The sequence below is a fragment of the Microtus pennsylvanicus genome, chromosome 6 (assembly GCF_037038515.1).
Source record: "Microtus pennsylvanicus isolate mMicPen1 chromosome 6, mMicPen1.hap1, whole genome shotgun sequence".
NCBI classification, from domain to species: Eukaryota; Metazoa; Chordata; class Mammalia; order Rodentia; family Cricetidae; genus Microtus; species Microtus pennsylvanicus.
In genome coordinates this window covers 85,169,655-85,186,398 of record NC_134584.1, presented here as the reverse complement: position 1 = coordinate 85,186,398, position 16,744 = coordinate 85,169,655, and the positions used below count along the sequence as shown (strand labels likewise).

At 52.6% G+C, this 16,744-nt stretch overlaps 1 protein-coding gene across 8 annotated transcripts in view; it reads right to left on the bottom strand.

Annotated features, from left to right (window-relative positions):
• The window catches only part of Adgrl1 (adhesion G protein-coupled receptor L1), a 41,742-nt gene that overhangs the window by 17,668 nt on the left and 7,330 nt on the right, over positions 1-16,744 (bottom strand). For all 8 annotated transcript variants that reach the window (XM_075976633.1, XM_075976640.1, XM_075976631.1 and 5 more), the window contains exons 2-4: positions 8,094-8,255; positions 4,765-4,978; positions 1,049-1,158 (exon numbers count right to left, since the gene is read on the bottom strand). In XM_075976633.1, the coding sequence (XP_075832748.1) occupies positions 1,049-1,158; positions 4,765-4,978; positions 8,094-8,163 (394 nt within the window). In that variant the 5' untranslated portion in view covers positions 8,164-8,255. The remainder of the gene's footprint in view (positions 1-1,048; positions 1,159-4,764; positions 4,979-8,093; positions 8,256-16,744) is intronic.

Genomic DNA, 16,744 nt, shown 5'->3' with positions numbered 1-16,744 from the left:
TCTGTCCTAGACACACGTCACTTCCCACCTCCCACCCTGCTGCCCCAGATGCGGATGGGCAGTGTCCCCAGTGCTGTGGGGAGGCTTCGGGGAGCAGATGGGCATCCCCCTCAGGCACTGAAAGGAAAGGGCGAAGACTAAAAGAAGAAAGTTACACAAGCGGTAAGTGATCCTGTTCACCCATCGTCCCGGCTTCACCTGCAAGGAGAAATCAGAGGTTGGAGGGGTAGGGATGGGGGAAGCTGGGTGGGAGGGGAGAGGAGGCAGAGTTATGAGGTCTCCTGCTCCCCTACCCCTCACTTTGACACCCCAATGGTCCTGCCTCCTCCCCTTGTGCCTAGAGGCCCTCCCTACCTCCAGGCTGGCCATGAGAAGCCAGGTGAGAGGACAGATGGGGCAATGGGAGGGAGGAGAGTGGGCAGGAAGACTGGTGATGCTGGGGTGTGGGGGCTGAGGATGAGCAACCCTGTCTGTATCTGCTCCCTCAGTCAGATGTATGATAGTCAGGCTCTTGGCTCCCCCAAACCATCTTCTTACAGGGTACTGTCATTCCAATATGGCAGTACTTCCTTTGCAGACAGGAAGTGTTCTCAGGGTAATAGATAAACCAACCAGTAGTCAGGAACCTTGGAAGATATCTTTGGCTTCCATGACGTGAAAGGGACAAGAGGGGGCGTGTAGAGGAGGATGAAAAAGATCAGGTGTGTCCACGGTCAGGAGGCGAAAGGCCAGGAAATAGGAGGGAGGCACAGCGTTCAGAAGGCCAGAGAGAGGCCAGCATGCTGTGGGAACGCAGCCTGGAAGGGCTTTAGCAACTAAGGACATGTGAAGAACCAGGGGTGGGCAGGGGACTAGAACTGAAGATGCCCCCACAGGAAGGATAGTCTGTGTGGCAAGTGTCTGAAAAGAACGTATCCAAGTGGGAGCAAGCCTGCTATCCTCTGGGCCCAGGCCCGTGGATGTGTGCACATGAGTGCTAGATCAAGGTGTTTCTTCCTTGCTCTGCAGGGGAAGGGCCCGAGACAGCATGAGGAACAAGATGACTCACTGTAAGGGACACAGTCGTACTGCACCTCCAGGTACTTGTAGGTTCCAGGACAGGGGTCAGGAAAGGCATCGGAGCCGGCCACCACCACACACTGGGTTCGGTTATTACACCTACAGAGAAAGGAAAAGGCGTTAAGGAAAATGATCAGGCCTGGAAGGCTCCGGGGTCAGGAGGCAAGTGTATGGCTCCAGTCGGGAAGGGGTGTGCGTGTGTGTGTGTGTGTGTGCGTGTGTGTGTGTGTGTGTGTGTGTTTGTGTATGGGGCCGCGAGGGCTTTATTGCTTCCCGTCTGTTTTCTTTACCACAGGCCTCCACAGCCATGAGGCAGGTTCTCTTAGCACTAGTACATCTTTGGCATTTTTCTTTCATTGAATTTAAAGCCCATGTGCCAGTCACTAAAACTCACACCACACCACATGTGGTGGGCACGTTTGCAGACACACTGTCCACAGGAGACTTAAGGGCCTGCTGCGCCTGCCTTGGCTCTTCCTATGTGACTGAGACCTGCAGTGGCACAGCAAAGAAGACTCTTGAATCTCCACAGGGGTCCCCGACCCCACTCCCTGCCAGCCACTCTGGTGTCTGGCTAGTATGGAAAAAGAGGACTACTTCACAGCTATTCTGGTCGCCTGCCTACCTGCTCCCGGTTTCTTCCCATTTGTTACTGCTGCCTGTGCCCAGTCAAGATGCCCGCAACGGTTCACCCTCACCGGGAGCTGGACTGGGTTCAGAACTGCCTCAGAGATTGGTTAGGTATGCTTCAAGGTGTGTCTGTGAGGGTCTTGCCAGAGGGGATTAACCCAGGCAAACAGATCCACCCCAAATGTGGCCACTCCATCCCATGGTCTGAGGGCCTAGACTAACGTAATAAAAATGAGGGGCAGGACGCAGCAGAATGTCCATGCTTGCTTCTCTGCTTCCTGCAGCCCCGATGTTATTAGCCACGGTGTGTGTGTGTGTGTGTGTGTCTGTCTGTCTGTCTGTCTGTCTCTCTCTCTCTCACACACACACACACCTCTGCTATGATGGACTGAACACTGAAACCAAGAGCCGAAAAGAACCCCTTCCTCCCTAAGTTGTTTCAGTTAGCTGTACAGTCAGGATCAGAGAGAAGACCCAGGTCCTTGGAGTAGGCAGGCAAGGCCTGTACAAGTGATAAGTGTACCTTGAATCTGCCTCCAGTTCTTCCTGGACGAGGAAGTACAGAGGGAAAGACAGCAGGAGGCTGAGGAGTAAATAGAGAAGGAGGCCTGGGAGGGTCTGGTTTTATCTACCCACCCCTTTTAAAACACAGCAGTGGCTGGGTGGGGTGGCACACATCTTTAGTCTCAGCACTTGGGAGTCAGAGACGTGTGGATCTCTGTGAGCTCAAGGCTGGACTGGTCTACAAAATGAGTTCCAGGACACCCAGGGCTATACAAAGAAACCCTATCTTAAAAACCAAAAAAAAAAAAAAAAAAAAAAAAAAAATCACCACTCCGCCCCCACAAACAGAGCAGTGGCTTCATACAACTAGCAATGTGCCCTATAGAATTTATAGCAAGTGTGAACAATTCCTGAACACACAATGTTCACGGCTGCATTGCCCACGTCCACCAACAGGGGGAAATAATCCAAAGGTCCAGCCATGAAGGACTGTTTGAGATGGTGGTTTCGCTGGTAAAATGTGGCCTGCCCACATATGGAATGCTATCAGGCTGGGAAAAGGCTGCGCAGGTCAGGCTGGTGAGCGTGGAGAGAGCCTAGGCAAACCTCTGGGCAGAGAGCACAGAGCAGGACGCTAGGAGATTGTGAAGCAACTCCATGGGCATGTATGAAGCTTTGCCACTAGGCTGAGCTGGTAAACGCACAAAATGTCACTAAAAGAATTCACTTTAGAGTGGTCAATCTCAGTGTGGTCCAGGGGCAGAATGCTCATCTAGAACGGGCGAGGCCTTGAGTGGCACCCCCAGAACCCCAGCTTTGCACCCCAGACTTCCCTGGAGCTGGCGAGAACTACAACTGGAGAGTGGGCGTGGCATCTTCTTTAAGGGGTGGGGCTTTAAGGAGGAGGAAACACTAAGGTCCAGGGAAGGTTTTGGCCAGCCATCCTGCGGTACCTGTCACAGCAGCTTAGCTGTGACCCTCACAGACACAAAGAGCTTCAAGAATGGCACCATTAGGAGAGGGAGCAAGGCCGAGGGCCCTCAAGCCCTTCACCACAAGGCTCTTGAGGTCTCGCCTCGTTCCCTGGACTAGTCACCACACACTCAGCCTTCTGTGTGGAGTGGGCGGACAGGACTGCTCTAGCTGTGCAGACTATAGAGAGGGACCTGTCTCAGCCAGGGAGCAGGCCTTGAACTCTGAGTCTCAGGCATCTGGGATTCAGTGACCGCCTGCTGCGGACCTAGCCACAGCCATAATGGTGAGGGACAAAGTTCTGTTGTCCCTGTAGGGCCAATGGGCTAGGGTTAGGGAGGTCACAGGATAAAATACTAAGCAAAGACAAAATACCTGATGGAAATGTGGATGGAAGGCAGGGTCCTGAAGGGGTCAGGAGCAGGGAAGGGGCCTGCAGTTTCAGAGGGTGTTTAAGTGTCTAGTTAGGTAGACAGCCTCAAGGAAGCACAGGAACAGCCACTTGGATCTCAGGGACAGCATTTACGGCAAAAGGACCATAGAAATATACTCATGCTTCTAGAAAAACCCAGAGGCTGGCTTTGCCACTTCCCACAGACCCTATCAGGATGTGGCAGAGCAGAGCAGAGCAGGAGGCTGGGAGTCTATGGGCTACAGGAATGCAGATTCCGATGCAGGGTCAAGTTTGTTTATATTGCGGAGCTGAGGACTGAACCTAAGCAGCACTCTACAGTGAGCTGCCTTGCACTGCTGGAACTCAGAGTATGTAGGAAAGGTGGGTCAGTGGTCAAGGAAGGTCACATAGGGCACGTTTAGCCTCAGGAAAGCTTTGGATTTTGCAGAGGAAGGTGGGAACTTGAGAATGTTCAGGCAGAGGGATAGGATCTGACTCAGGTGTCCACTGATGCCTGCCACGTAGGAAGAATGGACTATATCAGATAAGATAGTGGCAAGGAGAGCAGGCAGGAGCCTGGTCCCAGGGACGGTTGCTTGCAGAGAAACTAAAGGCTCAGGATGGACTGATTTATTCCAGCAGGTTGTACAGCCTGGGATACCTCCTTAGTCACACCATCCGCCCTCATTCACACTCACACCTGCTCAGAGACACAAACACAAACTTTATATTTGCACACACATATTCAAGACATAAAATCACTCTTTGTACAGTTATCGCCCCGCCACAAACACAAGGACAATTTGCACACCAAAGCACCCTGCCTCAGACACATATGCACACTTCTGTAAGTTAGGAGTAGCAATCTTTCTCTTTGGAGAGGAACACCTTTGCTTTTGATTCTGCGAGCTTCCACCTGCCACCAACAGGTCTTGGAATAAGCTTCTGGAGGTGGAAGGATGGATGAACACATCTATGGCCGTGGTTCTCAACCTGTGGGTCGTGACCCCACAAGGGGGCATGCATATCAGATATTTACATTACAATTTATAACAGCAAAAGTACAGCTATGAAGCAGCAACAAAATAATTTTATGGTTGGGGTCACCACATGCGGAGCTGTATTAAAGGGCAGCAGCATCAGGAAGGTTGAGAACCCCTGGTCTGCGGGGCTGAGTTGGGGAACACGGTGGAGAGCAGGCTCACCTCTGGGACATGATCTTGAAGGCGTCGGGCAGGTAGCACTGCACGTTCTCCATCTGGAAAGGGTCGGCGTCGCAGATCTTGTCATCTGTGCGCCCGTAGTTAGCGTTCTCCACCATGATGACGTCACTGCCTGGGCACCGCAGCTCGATGGGATAACCTTCGCATGCTAACTCCCGACGCATCAATCCAAACGGGAGCCCGGCCCGGCTCAGGCCTGCAGGACCGTTGGGGACGGTGTCACAGTCACCAGGGAAGAAAGAACCTGCTGCCTGAGCTGGGTTGGGAAGCTGGTTATAGGAATCTTAGGCTGGAAAGTGGCAGTGAGATTTAAACTTTTAGAGCAAGGGGTAACCTGGCCCAGAGAGCTGACCCTTCTTCACCCTGTCATAGATGCCTTGCCTGGTCAGTCAACACCATCCTGGACATTGTGGGCCAGTTACAACTGTGTGTCCCCAAATCCTTGCAAAACAACTTTTGACATTCGTGTATATATTTGAGGGTGGTGTGGAGGTCACGTTTACCTTTTACCAGTGGTACTGAGGACTGAACTCAGGCTTGGTGGCAAACACCTTAGCTCACCTGAGCTATCTATCGTACTAGTCCTGTCTCCCAAAATCTTATGCTGAATTGAAGAACTAAGCCCTCGGACCTGAGGAAGTAACTGTACTTGGAGATAGTGTTTTCTGAGCATTTTTCTCTCCTAACCCCCAACTAGGGCAGGGTCTCATGTGGCCTAGGTTAGCCTCGAACTTGCAACATAGCCTTGAACTATAGGCACATGCTACCACAATTAGCGTGTGCATGCGTGTGCACACACACAGATTTCTCCTTCTGAAGGTCTCAATGTAGCCTATACTGACGCTGAACACACTAGGTAGCTCAGGCTGGCCACAAGACTACAATGATCTTCCTCCCTGCCCTTGTCTCACAAACGCTGGGATGCCAGGTGTGCACCGCCACATCTGGCTTGGAGATGACTTTTTTTTTAAATAGTTGAGATCAATTTAAAATGGGGCTGTCAAAGAGGACCCCAATGCAGTCTCACGAGGGTTCTAACAAAAAGGAGGGTTTAGGTATATTTTATTGTTACTGTTGCAATACTAGTACTACAGCCACTCGCACCCCTCAGCAAGCATTCTGCCATGTCTTTTATTCTGGGATGGGACCTCACTGACCTCTTTAGACTGCCCTTGGAACTGTGGTCCTCCTACCTCCTGCACAGCTAGGACATGGGGCTGTGCTGTCACTCCGCACTGAGAGAGGCGATCTGACACACGCATCATCCAGGGAAGACTGTGTGCAGACACGGGGGAGGGGCACCACAGCAGGAGGAGACCTCAGCAGGAGCCGGTTGGGCTGAAGCCATGATGGTGGGTCTTTGTTCTCCTGACAAGTCCCTGATGACAGGACTTAGGGTGGGGCCTCTGGTGGGGCAGATGGCTGCCATGAAGGCATTGACCAAGTCTGTGGTAGGATTTCTACTGAGACTGGGACACCAGGACACACTGTCACAGCAGAACTGCTCGGAACTCTCCTCCTCCATGTCAAACCCCTTCACCAGACTGGGTTGAATCTGTCTTCGCAAAAAGCTGTCCCCCAGCACAGAAGCTCCTGTGGGTGCTGCTAGACCTCTGAGTAAATTTCCAAGTTAGCAGCAGTCACAAGAGAGAGTGACTGGGATCTTCTTATCTCCCCTCCCCACCACTCTCCTCCCACAGAGCTGTCTCTGCCTGCTTTGTTTGCTGATTTACTGGGAATAGGTTCAGCCTGGCTTGAAACTTCGGGTCCTTGTATATCAGCCTTCCCCAAATCCTGAAATTACAAGCATGCATCACCATGCCTAAGTTCAGATAGCCACTAGCAGTAGCTTCCTCAAGCAAGCTGTAAAATGGGCACCCACCCACAGGTAAGAACCAGACAGCAGGAATTTTAAACTAAAGAACTTTCCTTTGGTTTTTTAAACAGTCTCACACATAGCCAGGTGGCCTCAAAGTCTAAGTAGTCAAGGCTAGCCTTGAACTCCTGACCTCCTGCTCCATCCCCAGGGGTGGCAGCACACTCAGGGTTTTGGAGCGTGCTGGACCATGCCAGAGAGCTTCACATGAGGGGACAATCATAGCCACACAGTACAGCAGTAAGTCCAACTCTGCTGCCCCCTGGCCTGGCTGGCGGCTCTGAGGAACCTAACAGGTCCCTGGTCTGTCTGCTACCACAGAGGTTAATCTACAGTTAGTTAATGTGCTGAGAAGATGCTCATTCTTTTGTTATGGGTATTTCTCAGGATCCAGGGTTGACATGTGCCAGGCTGCCCTGGCAACCACCTTGGGATACTGGTTGCAGCCCAGACACACGGGGCGCAGGAAAGCAGAAACTGTAGATCGCTGGGGGAGGCACAGCTGGGGTGAACTAAGGGCTGTGAAAGGTGTTTGTACTATTGCGGCAGAGCCACGCTGGCCCCTCTTCAGAAACAGGGCCCACCTAACGTGGGCAGAGTCCCCAGGGGTGACAGCAGCCAGGCCCTTGGGTTTTGGGGGTGAGCAGAGCCCAGCTGAGAGAAGTTTCCCATGTGCTCCTCTCGTGCCATCTGCTTCCTCCTCTAATTTTAGCTTCTAGTCAGGGAGGGAGGCCGGGGGTGGAGGGCTGGCTCACATGGGGCTGGGGGTGGAGGCAGCCCCTCCTGGCCTAGCAGGGGTTGGGCCCAGAACTTGGGTACTAGGGAGACTGGGTCATTGGCCAGCAAGACACTGCCAAGGCTTCAGAACAAGGCTGACAATATCCCTCTGACTTTCCAGAGGACAGGGCTGGCAAGGTGGGGAAGGGGACCCTTTAGGAAGGGGTCAGGCCAACAGACCCCCTTCTTGGCTTCTGTTGCCCTGCACACAGCTTGTACCGAGCCCAGGGATGGTAACTAGGTAATGTCAACAGTGGGCAGCAGGCTTAGGGCACTAATTGTGGCATGTGCAGGATCCCAGGCCGAAGTCGGGTAATTAGTTGTTTTTAAATAAACGTCAGCAGGCATGCTTTAATTAAGCCATGGTCCCAGGGAGCCTTGAAGATGTGATGGCTGACGGGGGAGGGAGAGAGAGAGAAATAGCTGCCCCCTCCGGAAAGCCTGTCTTAGTCCTAGGGGTCTCCAAGCAGGACAGCACCTAGCGCCTGCTGGGGGTTCAACACCCTCAGTGGTGCCTGCCGAGGGTGGCATCACCCTGCTCCCTCTGGCCTGGTTCAGCTTCATCTGGGGTGGAGGCTGTGGTCCAGAGAATTTATGTTTCCCGCCATCCCACTTGGGTTTGGAGATCCGGCCCTTCCCCAGCCCCGACAGCACCTACCTTGGGTAGCAGAGGTGACGAGGACAGTGGTGACACAGAGACTCCAGAGTGCTGCAGCCAAGCGGGCCATGGCGAAGGCCAGGGGCGGGCGCAGGACTCTCAGCGGACTGTGGGGTGGGTCTTGCCCCGCATCACCAGGGTACCACAGCCTGGCCCACCAGCCTGAGGGAGGACAGTAGAGTGATACTGGGCAGGAGCTGCCCTCAGCAAGCCCAGTGGGAGTCTGTCTTATGCTAATGGTGAGGCCCTTCCTGGACTGGGGTGCACATGCCCTGTTCTGGGGTCACTCTCACCAGCCCTGGTCCCTCTTCTCCAACAGAACCTCCCTGGGGGCAGCTTGATAGGTCAAGCAGGGTTGCCAAGCAACCACCCACACCAAAGCTGCTTCAGCCTCATCCCTAACCCTGCCCTGCCCACTCCTCTCCACCACCAAGCATCCTCATCCCTCAAGGAGGGCAACCTCAGCTTTGGGCAGGAATCCAGCCCCGCCCCTAGCCTCTGCTTCCTGTCTCTCCGCTCGGGCAGCTAATTAGAATCAGCTGGCTGGCGCCACAGATAGGGGACCAGGGACACCCAAGTCCCCTCTTTCCTTTCTAGGGGACTCTCGGGGTGAGATGGAGACAGGCAGGCGGAGTGGGAGGAGTGCTGAGGAGAGGAAGCAGGGATCAGGGGTGTCATGAGCTCCTCCCCTACCCTCTGCTCCTGTGGTGTCCACACCCCAATTCTCAGGGCTGCTGCAGCCCAGAACATCAACCTCACCTGACAACAGAGGAAGCACCATGCTGTACCCCAAAAGCCCCTCCCCCCCATCACTTAGCCTGCCCAACCACTCCATTTCAGTATGTTCTAAATCTCTTCTTTCCTGTCTGGGATCCCTCAACACCGCCTCCCTATTCCTTCCTCCATCCATCCATTTTAAAGTCTTTGAGACTTCTTTTCCCAGTCTGTTCCACCTAGACCTGCCTGAGCACCTTTCCTGTGCCTTTCCCTTTGCATGCAGCGTCAGCTAACAGGTTAACCCACAGGGCTGCTGTCACTGGGCTTATATATAACTGTTAACTATAACTATATCTGGTTAGGAGACTGCCCATCTGGGGATCTAGACTGCTTTGTTTATGACCACCACACCCAACTTTTAGAGCAGGCCCTACATAATGAGAAATCGTATTTGTTGACTGAATCTCAGACCTATTGCCCCCTCCTAAGTCCCATGACAGGTCACCTCTGTGCGTAGGTCTCACTTTACGTGTCACCAACCAGACCTAAGGACCTGATGAGGCTCATTTCAAAGTTCAACTTCCCTCTACTCCTCAGGTGCCACCCTGCAGGCCTGTAACCCCTCATCTCCTCTTCTGCTCCCAGAAGCTCCCAGCCCCCAAGCACTGTCTGGGATGGTCTCCTGTGATTTTCAGGTACAGGCTCAAGCTGAGGATAACCCTCCCGGATCCTGTGCCATAAATTCACCAATAACATCTACTTCATTCTTAACTCCTGTTCCCAGCCACCCCTGATGTGACCGTCCCATGGTGACAGTCTGTCACTAAGCCCCAGAGGTCTGTCCTGTCTCTTCTGTGACCGCCATGGCTGTCTCTCTTCTTACCACCAAGCCCCTGACTATCTAGACACCTTCTTCCCTCATCTGCCAGACAAGGGCGGCCTGGGACATATGTGGACCACTTCCATACTGGAAACGAAACCTCCTGGGCACTCACCCACCTCTACTTCCCAGGCAGTCATGGCAGATGTCACCCGCCTCTTCCAGAGCTCTCTTTCCAGCATGCTAGCTTTGGAGGCAGGAGGATATGCAACTGCAAAAGGTTGCAAAGCCATAGGAGGCTCTAGAAGCCCCTGCCCCATATGGGTCTGAATCACCCTGAGAAAATCCAGGGCCAGGCCTCCACACCATCAGCTCCTCAGCCCTGCTCCCTCAGGGAGGCAAACTGTTATACTGTTGTAAGAGCAACCGTCTCACACGTACCCAGTGGGCTCAGACCCTTATCAGACAGGAAGTAATCATGAGGGGCTCTCCTCCCAAGGCTGCTTGATGCAGAGACCCCGGAGGAGTCCCCATACAGTTCATGACCTAAGGAGGCTACATGTGTCCTCTCCAGCAGAACCAGACCAATAGAAAGTCTGCCTATCCACCAGTGATAGTCGCCTTCCAGGTCCAAATCTCAGAAGGCCAGACCCTCGCTTGCTCTTCCTCGCCTGTCCCAGCTGGAGAGAGTCAGGGGTCTGTCTCCACTGTACTCTTTTGTCTAAACACTCTAGGCTTCCTGCAGGCAGAGGGATCGGTGTGTTTTTAAAAATTGCAACACAGGGACTGGAGAGATGGCTCAGCAGCCAAGAGCACCTTCCAAGTGGCACAGGGCCACTCAGTCCCCAACACTCACATGGTGGCTCACAGCCACCTGTAACTCCAATTCAGGAGACCCAATGCCCTCTTCCGACCCCCAAGGACACCAGGCGCACATGCACAAGTAAAAATCCATATATACATTAGAAATAAAATATGGCCTAATTTAAACTATTTAAAATATGGGGTTTCTTCTGGTGTGAAGATGGAATCTAAGGTTTCCTAAATGCTAAGTATTCATTCTACTGGTGACCCGCACCCCTAGCCCCCAAAACACCCAGGTGTTCAACAAGTGGAATTAATTACAGAGTCATTTTGAGTGTTTGGCTTGGTCTTTCAGTAGCCCAAACTGGCCTTCCATTCACAGCAGTCCCCCTGTTTCAGTCTCCTGAAAGCTGGGATTACAAGTGTGTGGTACTACACCTGGTTTCTATTACCTAGTGACAGAACTCTCTATTCTGAAGCCCAGGCTCAAGTGACACTCCTGCCTCTGCCTCCCCTCTATCTGGGACTCCAGACACTTGCTGGTGCATCAAGACTCCCCCAGTAGCTGCTGGCTCTGCAGTCCCAGGGTTGAGCTGGGTCTTGTGCACGTTAGGCAAGCATTCTTCCAAGGAACTACACCCAGCCTTTCTAGTTTTCTTTTTGTTTGTTTTTCAAGACAGGGTTTCCCTGTGTAGCTTTGGCTGTCCTGGAACTCACTTTGTAGACCAGGTTGGCCTCGAACTCAGAGATCTGCCTGCCTCTGTCTCCTGAGTGCTGGGATTAAAGGCGTGCACCACCAACACCTGGCTATTCTAGCTTTCTGAAGGCTGGCATTGTGTGCATGGGCCAGCTGGCATGATTCTTTTTCCTTTGAATGCTATAGATGGACCCAGGCTCGTAGTAAGCTAGAGCTGGGAAAGCCAGCTTCTTAAACCATAGGTTGTAGCCTCATGAATTGGCAACTTTTCATCAACTGTCTGAATGTGCAAAGACCAAAAACCAATTCAAATCAAACAGGAACCTGCGGCATGTCTGACAGTGCTAGCCTGGGCTACATTCTCTGACTTCACAGGACCCTTGGTGCTGAGTGCACAGCATTTGCAGCGTGTACCTTGTCTATCAGACAGATGCCATAGATGTGTGCTCTGCAGTGTTGCCTGGTCTTACAAAGTTTTCTGCATTTATGCAAACATAGTATTTAATTAAGGGAAAATAAGAACTTTGATTATTTCCCTACTATCTATTCCTAAGTATGTCTTTGGATTGTATCTCATGGTTTGATTTTTAGACTTGTTTGAGGAGCTGGGATGATGGCTTAGTGATTATAAGTGTGGACTGCTTCTGGGCATAGAGGTGCACACCTTTAATCCCAGCACTCAGGAGGCAGAGACAGGTGGGTCTCTGTGAGTTTGAGGCCAGCCTGGTCTATAAATCAAGTTCCAGGACAACAATGATACAGAGAAACTATCTTGACACCCACCCCCCCAAGGCTGTATTTTGCCATTGTGAGGGACTTAGTTGGGTTCCCAGCTCCCATGTCAGGCGGCTCACGATTACCTGCAATTCTATTCCGGGGACCTGAGGTCCCTTGGCCTCTGAGTACCTGGGTGGACATGTGCATACCCACACATACACACAATTTAAAAATAATAACAACCCTTTTTTAAATTGCTGCTTTCAGTTTCATGAAGCAAAAATTGAATCAATACTAGTTTAGGATTAGGACAGAATATCCAGCAAGTTCTGAACACTCCCAGACATGCTTCTGCCATTTTGAACCCTATTCGTGTGAAACTGGTTCTCAGGACAGATGTTGCTAAAGTAACTCTGAACAACACAAAGGATACTTTGTATCCTGCATTAGCAACAACTCAGCCAAGATTTCACTCCCGCTATATAAACTATCAAGCGCGCACGTCTCATTAGCATGCACACTTGATTTCATCTTTGGAAAATGGTGAAATTATGTGTACACCAAAGACATGTTTTGAAATTCCCTTACGGTTTATGGTTGGTCAGTGTTTATACTAGATTCGTGTGTCAGTTTCTCAGGTAAAAAGGGATTGTGAGTAAATTAGGAAGTCTTATGCTAGACAAACACTGAGTCACACTTCAAGATTTTTCCAGATATGCTGGCACACACCTTTAATCCCAGCACTCAGGAGGCAGAGGCAGGAGGATCTCTCTATGACTTTCAAGGCCAGCCTGTTCTACATAGTAAATTCTAGGACAGTCAGAGCTGCATAGTGAGACTTCGCTCTCTAAAAACAAAAGAAAACAAATGAAGAAACAGTTCTAGGATGGGCTGGACAGGGCCTTGTAATGCAGGGCTCCCTCACACACTGCCTCCAGCACTCAACTAAGGTAGCTGGGGCTCTGGGCATCTGCGAACTTACTTTCTCATTGCTGAGAGCCGGGCTTCCATCAAGAGACTACCGTCTCCCTGTCCTCACCCAGCCTTCCTGGTGTGTAGGAGAGAGGTCCCTGTGTACTTCATGTTCTTATAAGGACATCACTAGCCCCCCCCAAGGCCTGTGACAGGAGCTCATTTACCCTTAGCTGTCCCCTTAGAAGCTCCCCAAATCTCTCCAGCAAGGTGGTGGGTGCAGGAGGAGACAAGGGGATCTTGAACTGAAGGCCAATCTGAGCTACAGAGTTCAAGGTCAGCCTGGATAACTTAGAAATTATTTAAAAATAAAGCTTAAAAAAATAAAATAAAACTTATACTGGGTGCAGTGGCCTACACCCTTATAATCTCAGTACTTTGGAGGCAGAGATGGGCAAATCTCCGTGAGTTTGAGGCCAGTCAGGTCTACATAGCAAGTCCCAGGCCAGGGCTACATAGTGAGATGTTTTTAAAACATAACTTTAAGTTTTGTTTTAATTATGTGTGTATGTGTGTGGGGTATGGGTACATGAGTGCTGATGCCAAGGGAGCTCAGAGGCACTGATGGAAGTGCTGGGAACCAAACTTGCATCCCCTGGAAAAGCAGAACCCACGCCCCTAACAGGTGAACCATCCATCTCTCTTGCCTTTAAATGACGATTTTTTAAAAGGCCAGGCCATGACAGAATATAGTGTCTTCACACACTCTCCATCTTACGCTTTGAGGCGGGGTCTCTCACTGAACCTGGAACTCAACAGCTGTGTGGAGTGCCTGGCTAGCTCCCTGCCAGCTCTGTCACCCCAATCCTCCTGTCTTCACTGGGGTTATGGAGACACACTGCCACACCTGGGGTTCTACATAAGTTCTGGGGATTCAAACTCAGGCTGGCCTTGAGTTTGTGGCAATCCTTCTGCCTCGTCTCCAAAGTGCTGGGTGACGGGTGTGTGCTATCACAGCTGGCTGCCATGGATCTCATTTAGCCACAACAATGGAGTCAGGGGCTGCAGGACCCATTTTATGGAATCGGTACCTTCGTCGACTCTCCTGGACACCAGCTCTGCCCAACACAGTTCCCTCCTCCCTGAAGCTCGCCTGCCCTCACTCTCCACAGCCTGCCTCCCCCACACCCCACGGGTCAGAGGGTACTCATCAGCACCTGAACCATTCTGTCCCTCTTTTGCTCAGAATACCCCAGGGCTCCTACCTTAAAGCCTCACTGGGCTCCCACACGTGGTTCAGAGTAGAAAGTATCCTATCTATATGGCGACAAAGAAACCCCTCCCAGGCTCCAGCCGTGCTCCAGTGCTGAGCCAATGGGACACTATAGTGGCAGCTCCAGGAATCAGGTGTGCACACAGCTGCGCCCATCGCTTTCTCATACCATGTGACCCTGGGGAAGCAGGGCTGTCGACTCACCCTCAGTGGGAACCCGACCCTGGTGTGTCCCCCAGGGGGCCATATGCCTGCCTCCACATTTGTCTGAGTTCTGCCTTAAGCCTAGAGAGGCGCGTGCAGCAGGGTCTGTCCTCGAGTGCCCTAGGGTGGGGACAGGGAGTGTAACAGGAGGAGAAGCGGCTGCTGGAGGAGAGGGGGCGCCTGGAGCCTGCCCTAGCCTGCAGTTGCCACAGCAACCCTGTATGCTGGGTGAGTGGGAGTCTGAGTGTCTGAGGAGGGGTGGTGGGCTCCTCCTGGCCCCGCTTGCCCGTCTCTGGAGCAGACACCCCTTAGGCACCCTGTCCCCAGCTGTTGGCTGTGAGTTCACTTCCGCCTGCACTTCCACTGGTGGGCACGGTGGCCGGTAGCAGAGCCCGTCTGGAGTGGAGCTCTGGGCCTGGATCAGTAGATCAGACTCTTGGCCTTTGGGGCCCATCTCCTGGGCCCTGAAAGGGAACTAGCAAGGGTATCCTGTAGAGACGGCACAGGTGCCTGAGAGTGCCGGGCACAAGTCCTTCTCCAATAGGGTTTGGGGCGAGGACAGGGTACCTCAGACTCACCAGGCAGCAGCCTAGTCCTCCCAAATGCCCTGCCCCCCACACAGCTGAACTGGACCCCTGGCTCCCCACAGAGAGGCCAGAGCTAGCCAGCTTGCACCTGCATCATTTCTGTCTCTTTTCTGCCCAGAATACTTACTCCATGGCTGCCACCTTCCTCAGACCAAAAGCCCGCAGTGGGAACCCCAAACCATGCAACGCATCCGCATGGCCCTACCCCAGGACCTCTGCATAGATTGCCCCGCCCCCCCGCAGCGACCTTGTCCACTCCAGCATCACAGTGCCCTGCCCTGTGTCTTCCTTACACCAGGGAACCTCACATCTTCATTGCACGCTGCTCCTCTCTCCCACCAGACACTGCTCTGCAGGGCTGTGTATGAGTCTGTGTCCTGGAACCCAGCAGAGAAGGAAGCAGACACAGGAGTGTCACAAGTTCAATGCCAGCCTGGTCTACAAAGTGAAACCAAGCTGGCCAGGATTAGATAGGTGGTGATATTCTGTTTCAAAGTAAATAAATGACTTTTTAAAAATGTAAAGGCTGGGGTGTGGTTCAGTGACAGTGCCCCCCTTCTTGGTAAGGCATCCCCTTGCCAACACACACAAGGCCTAGGGATGGACCTAGCTGGCCATTGGGCACCCCTGTATTACAGAGAGGCTAGGGCTATCCCCGGATGCCTTTTCTCTTGTCTCCCTTCAGTCTACCCCCTCACCTATACCCAGTCTCTACCCTCAATCCAAAACGAAAACCCAGTTCTATCACTCCCTGCCTACAGGTCTTAGTGGGTCCCCACTGCCCCTGTGACCTAATACAGCATGCCAGGCTGTTCCTAGGGGCCCTACACAGAGCGTCCCCCCAACACCCCCTCATACATGCAGCTCCAGTACCCGACACCAGACCCTGTCTCCATCCTAAGGTCCCATCTGCAAGGACTGCTGGTAACCCGTCCTCTTTCCCACACTGCTTCTCTGAGATCTGCTCCCTGAACTGGACTCAGGCCCAGATGGCCTCAGAGAAGGTCCTATCCTCAACTACCACACAGCCAGCCCTGAGCTCGGAGTAGGTGCTTATTAGACAAAACAGGTGTAAAGAGAAAGGCGTATGTGTGAGTGGCAGTCAGGGGCGTGCCAAGGTCCTGAGGCTGCAGAGGGTAGACAGCAGATGACGGGGAGACTGGAACGAGGTTGGGTGGCACTCGCTACAGGCCATGCAGGCCCTCGTGGGCCTCTGGGATGACCCTGGCCTTTTCTGTGCCTGAGGTAGAAGCATTTCTAAGCAAAGGGTGAAAGAGACATCTCGTAAATGCTCACCTCTGCTGCAGAGGCCTTTGCCGGAGAGAAGACTGTATGTAGATGGTGGTCACATCAGCCCATCCCCTCTTCTTCTCCTGTCCCCACCAAACCTAAGGTAAAGACTCATTCTTCCCATCTGCTCCCTTCCCTGCCTATCAACCCTGTCCTTGGCTCTGTCTCGAGGTCACCGCGCCACCTTATCCCCAAGTCTCGAGGCCACCACTCCAACTCATCCCCAAGTCTTAAGGCCACCGTGTCACCTCATCCCCATGACTCAAGGTCACCATGCCACCGATTCACCGTGTCTCAAGGCCAGGAAAAGCTAGCTGCTTCTGGTCCCCACTTTGATGCCTTTGGATACGAAGGTTTTTTCCCCTAGTGCTCCAATTCCTCCCATAGAGGACCTGACCTGGGGCCAGGCCCATTCCAGGAATCCTCCCAGACCTGGGAAGCTCACCTCTTCAGCTCTGCCAGAAGTGGATCTCATATGCTGAGCTTCTTGACCCTCCACAGGTGAACCCCAGATCTCCCCCAACCCAGCTGACAACACTGAGGTCCAGCCAGCTTCCTACCCACAGCCACAAAACACCTTTTCTTTTCTTACCTGAGACCTCGGGGAGGACCTTCTTCTCAGGCTCTCTA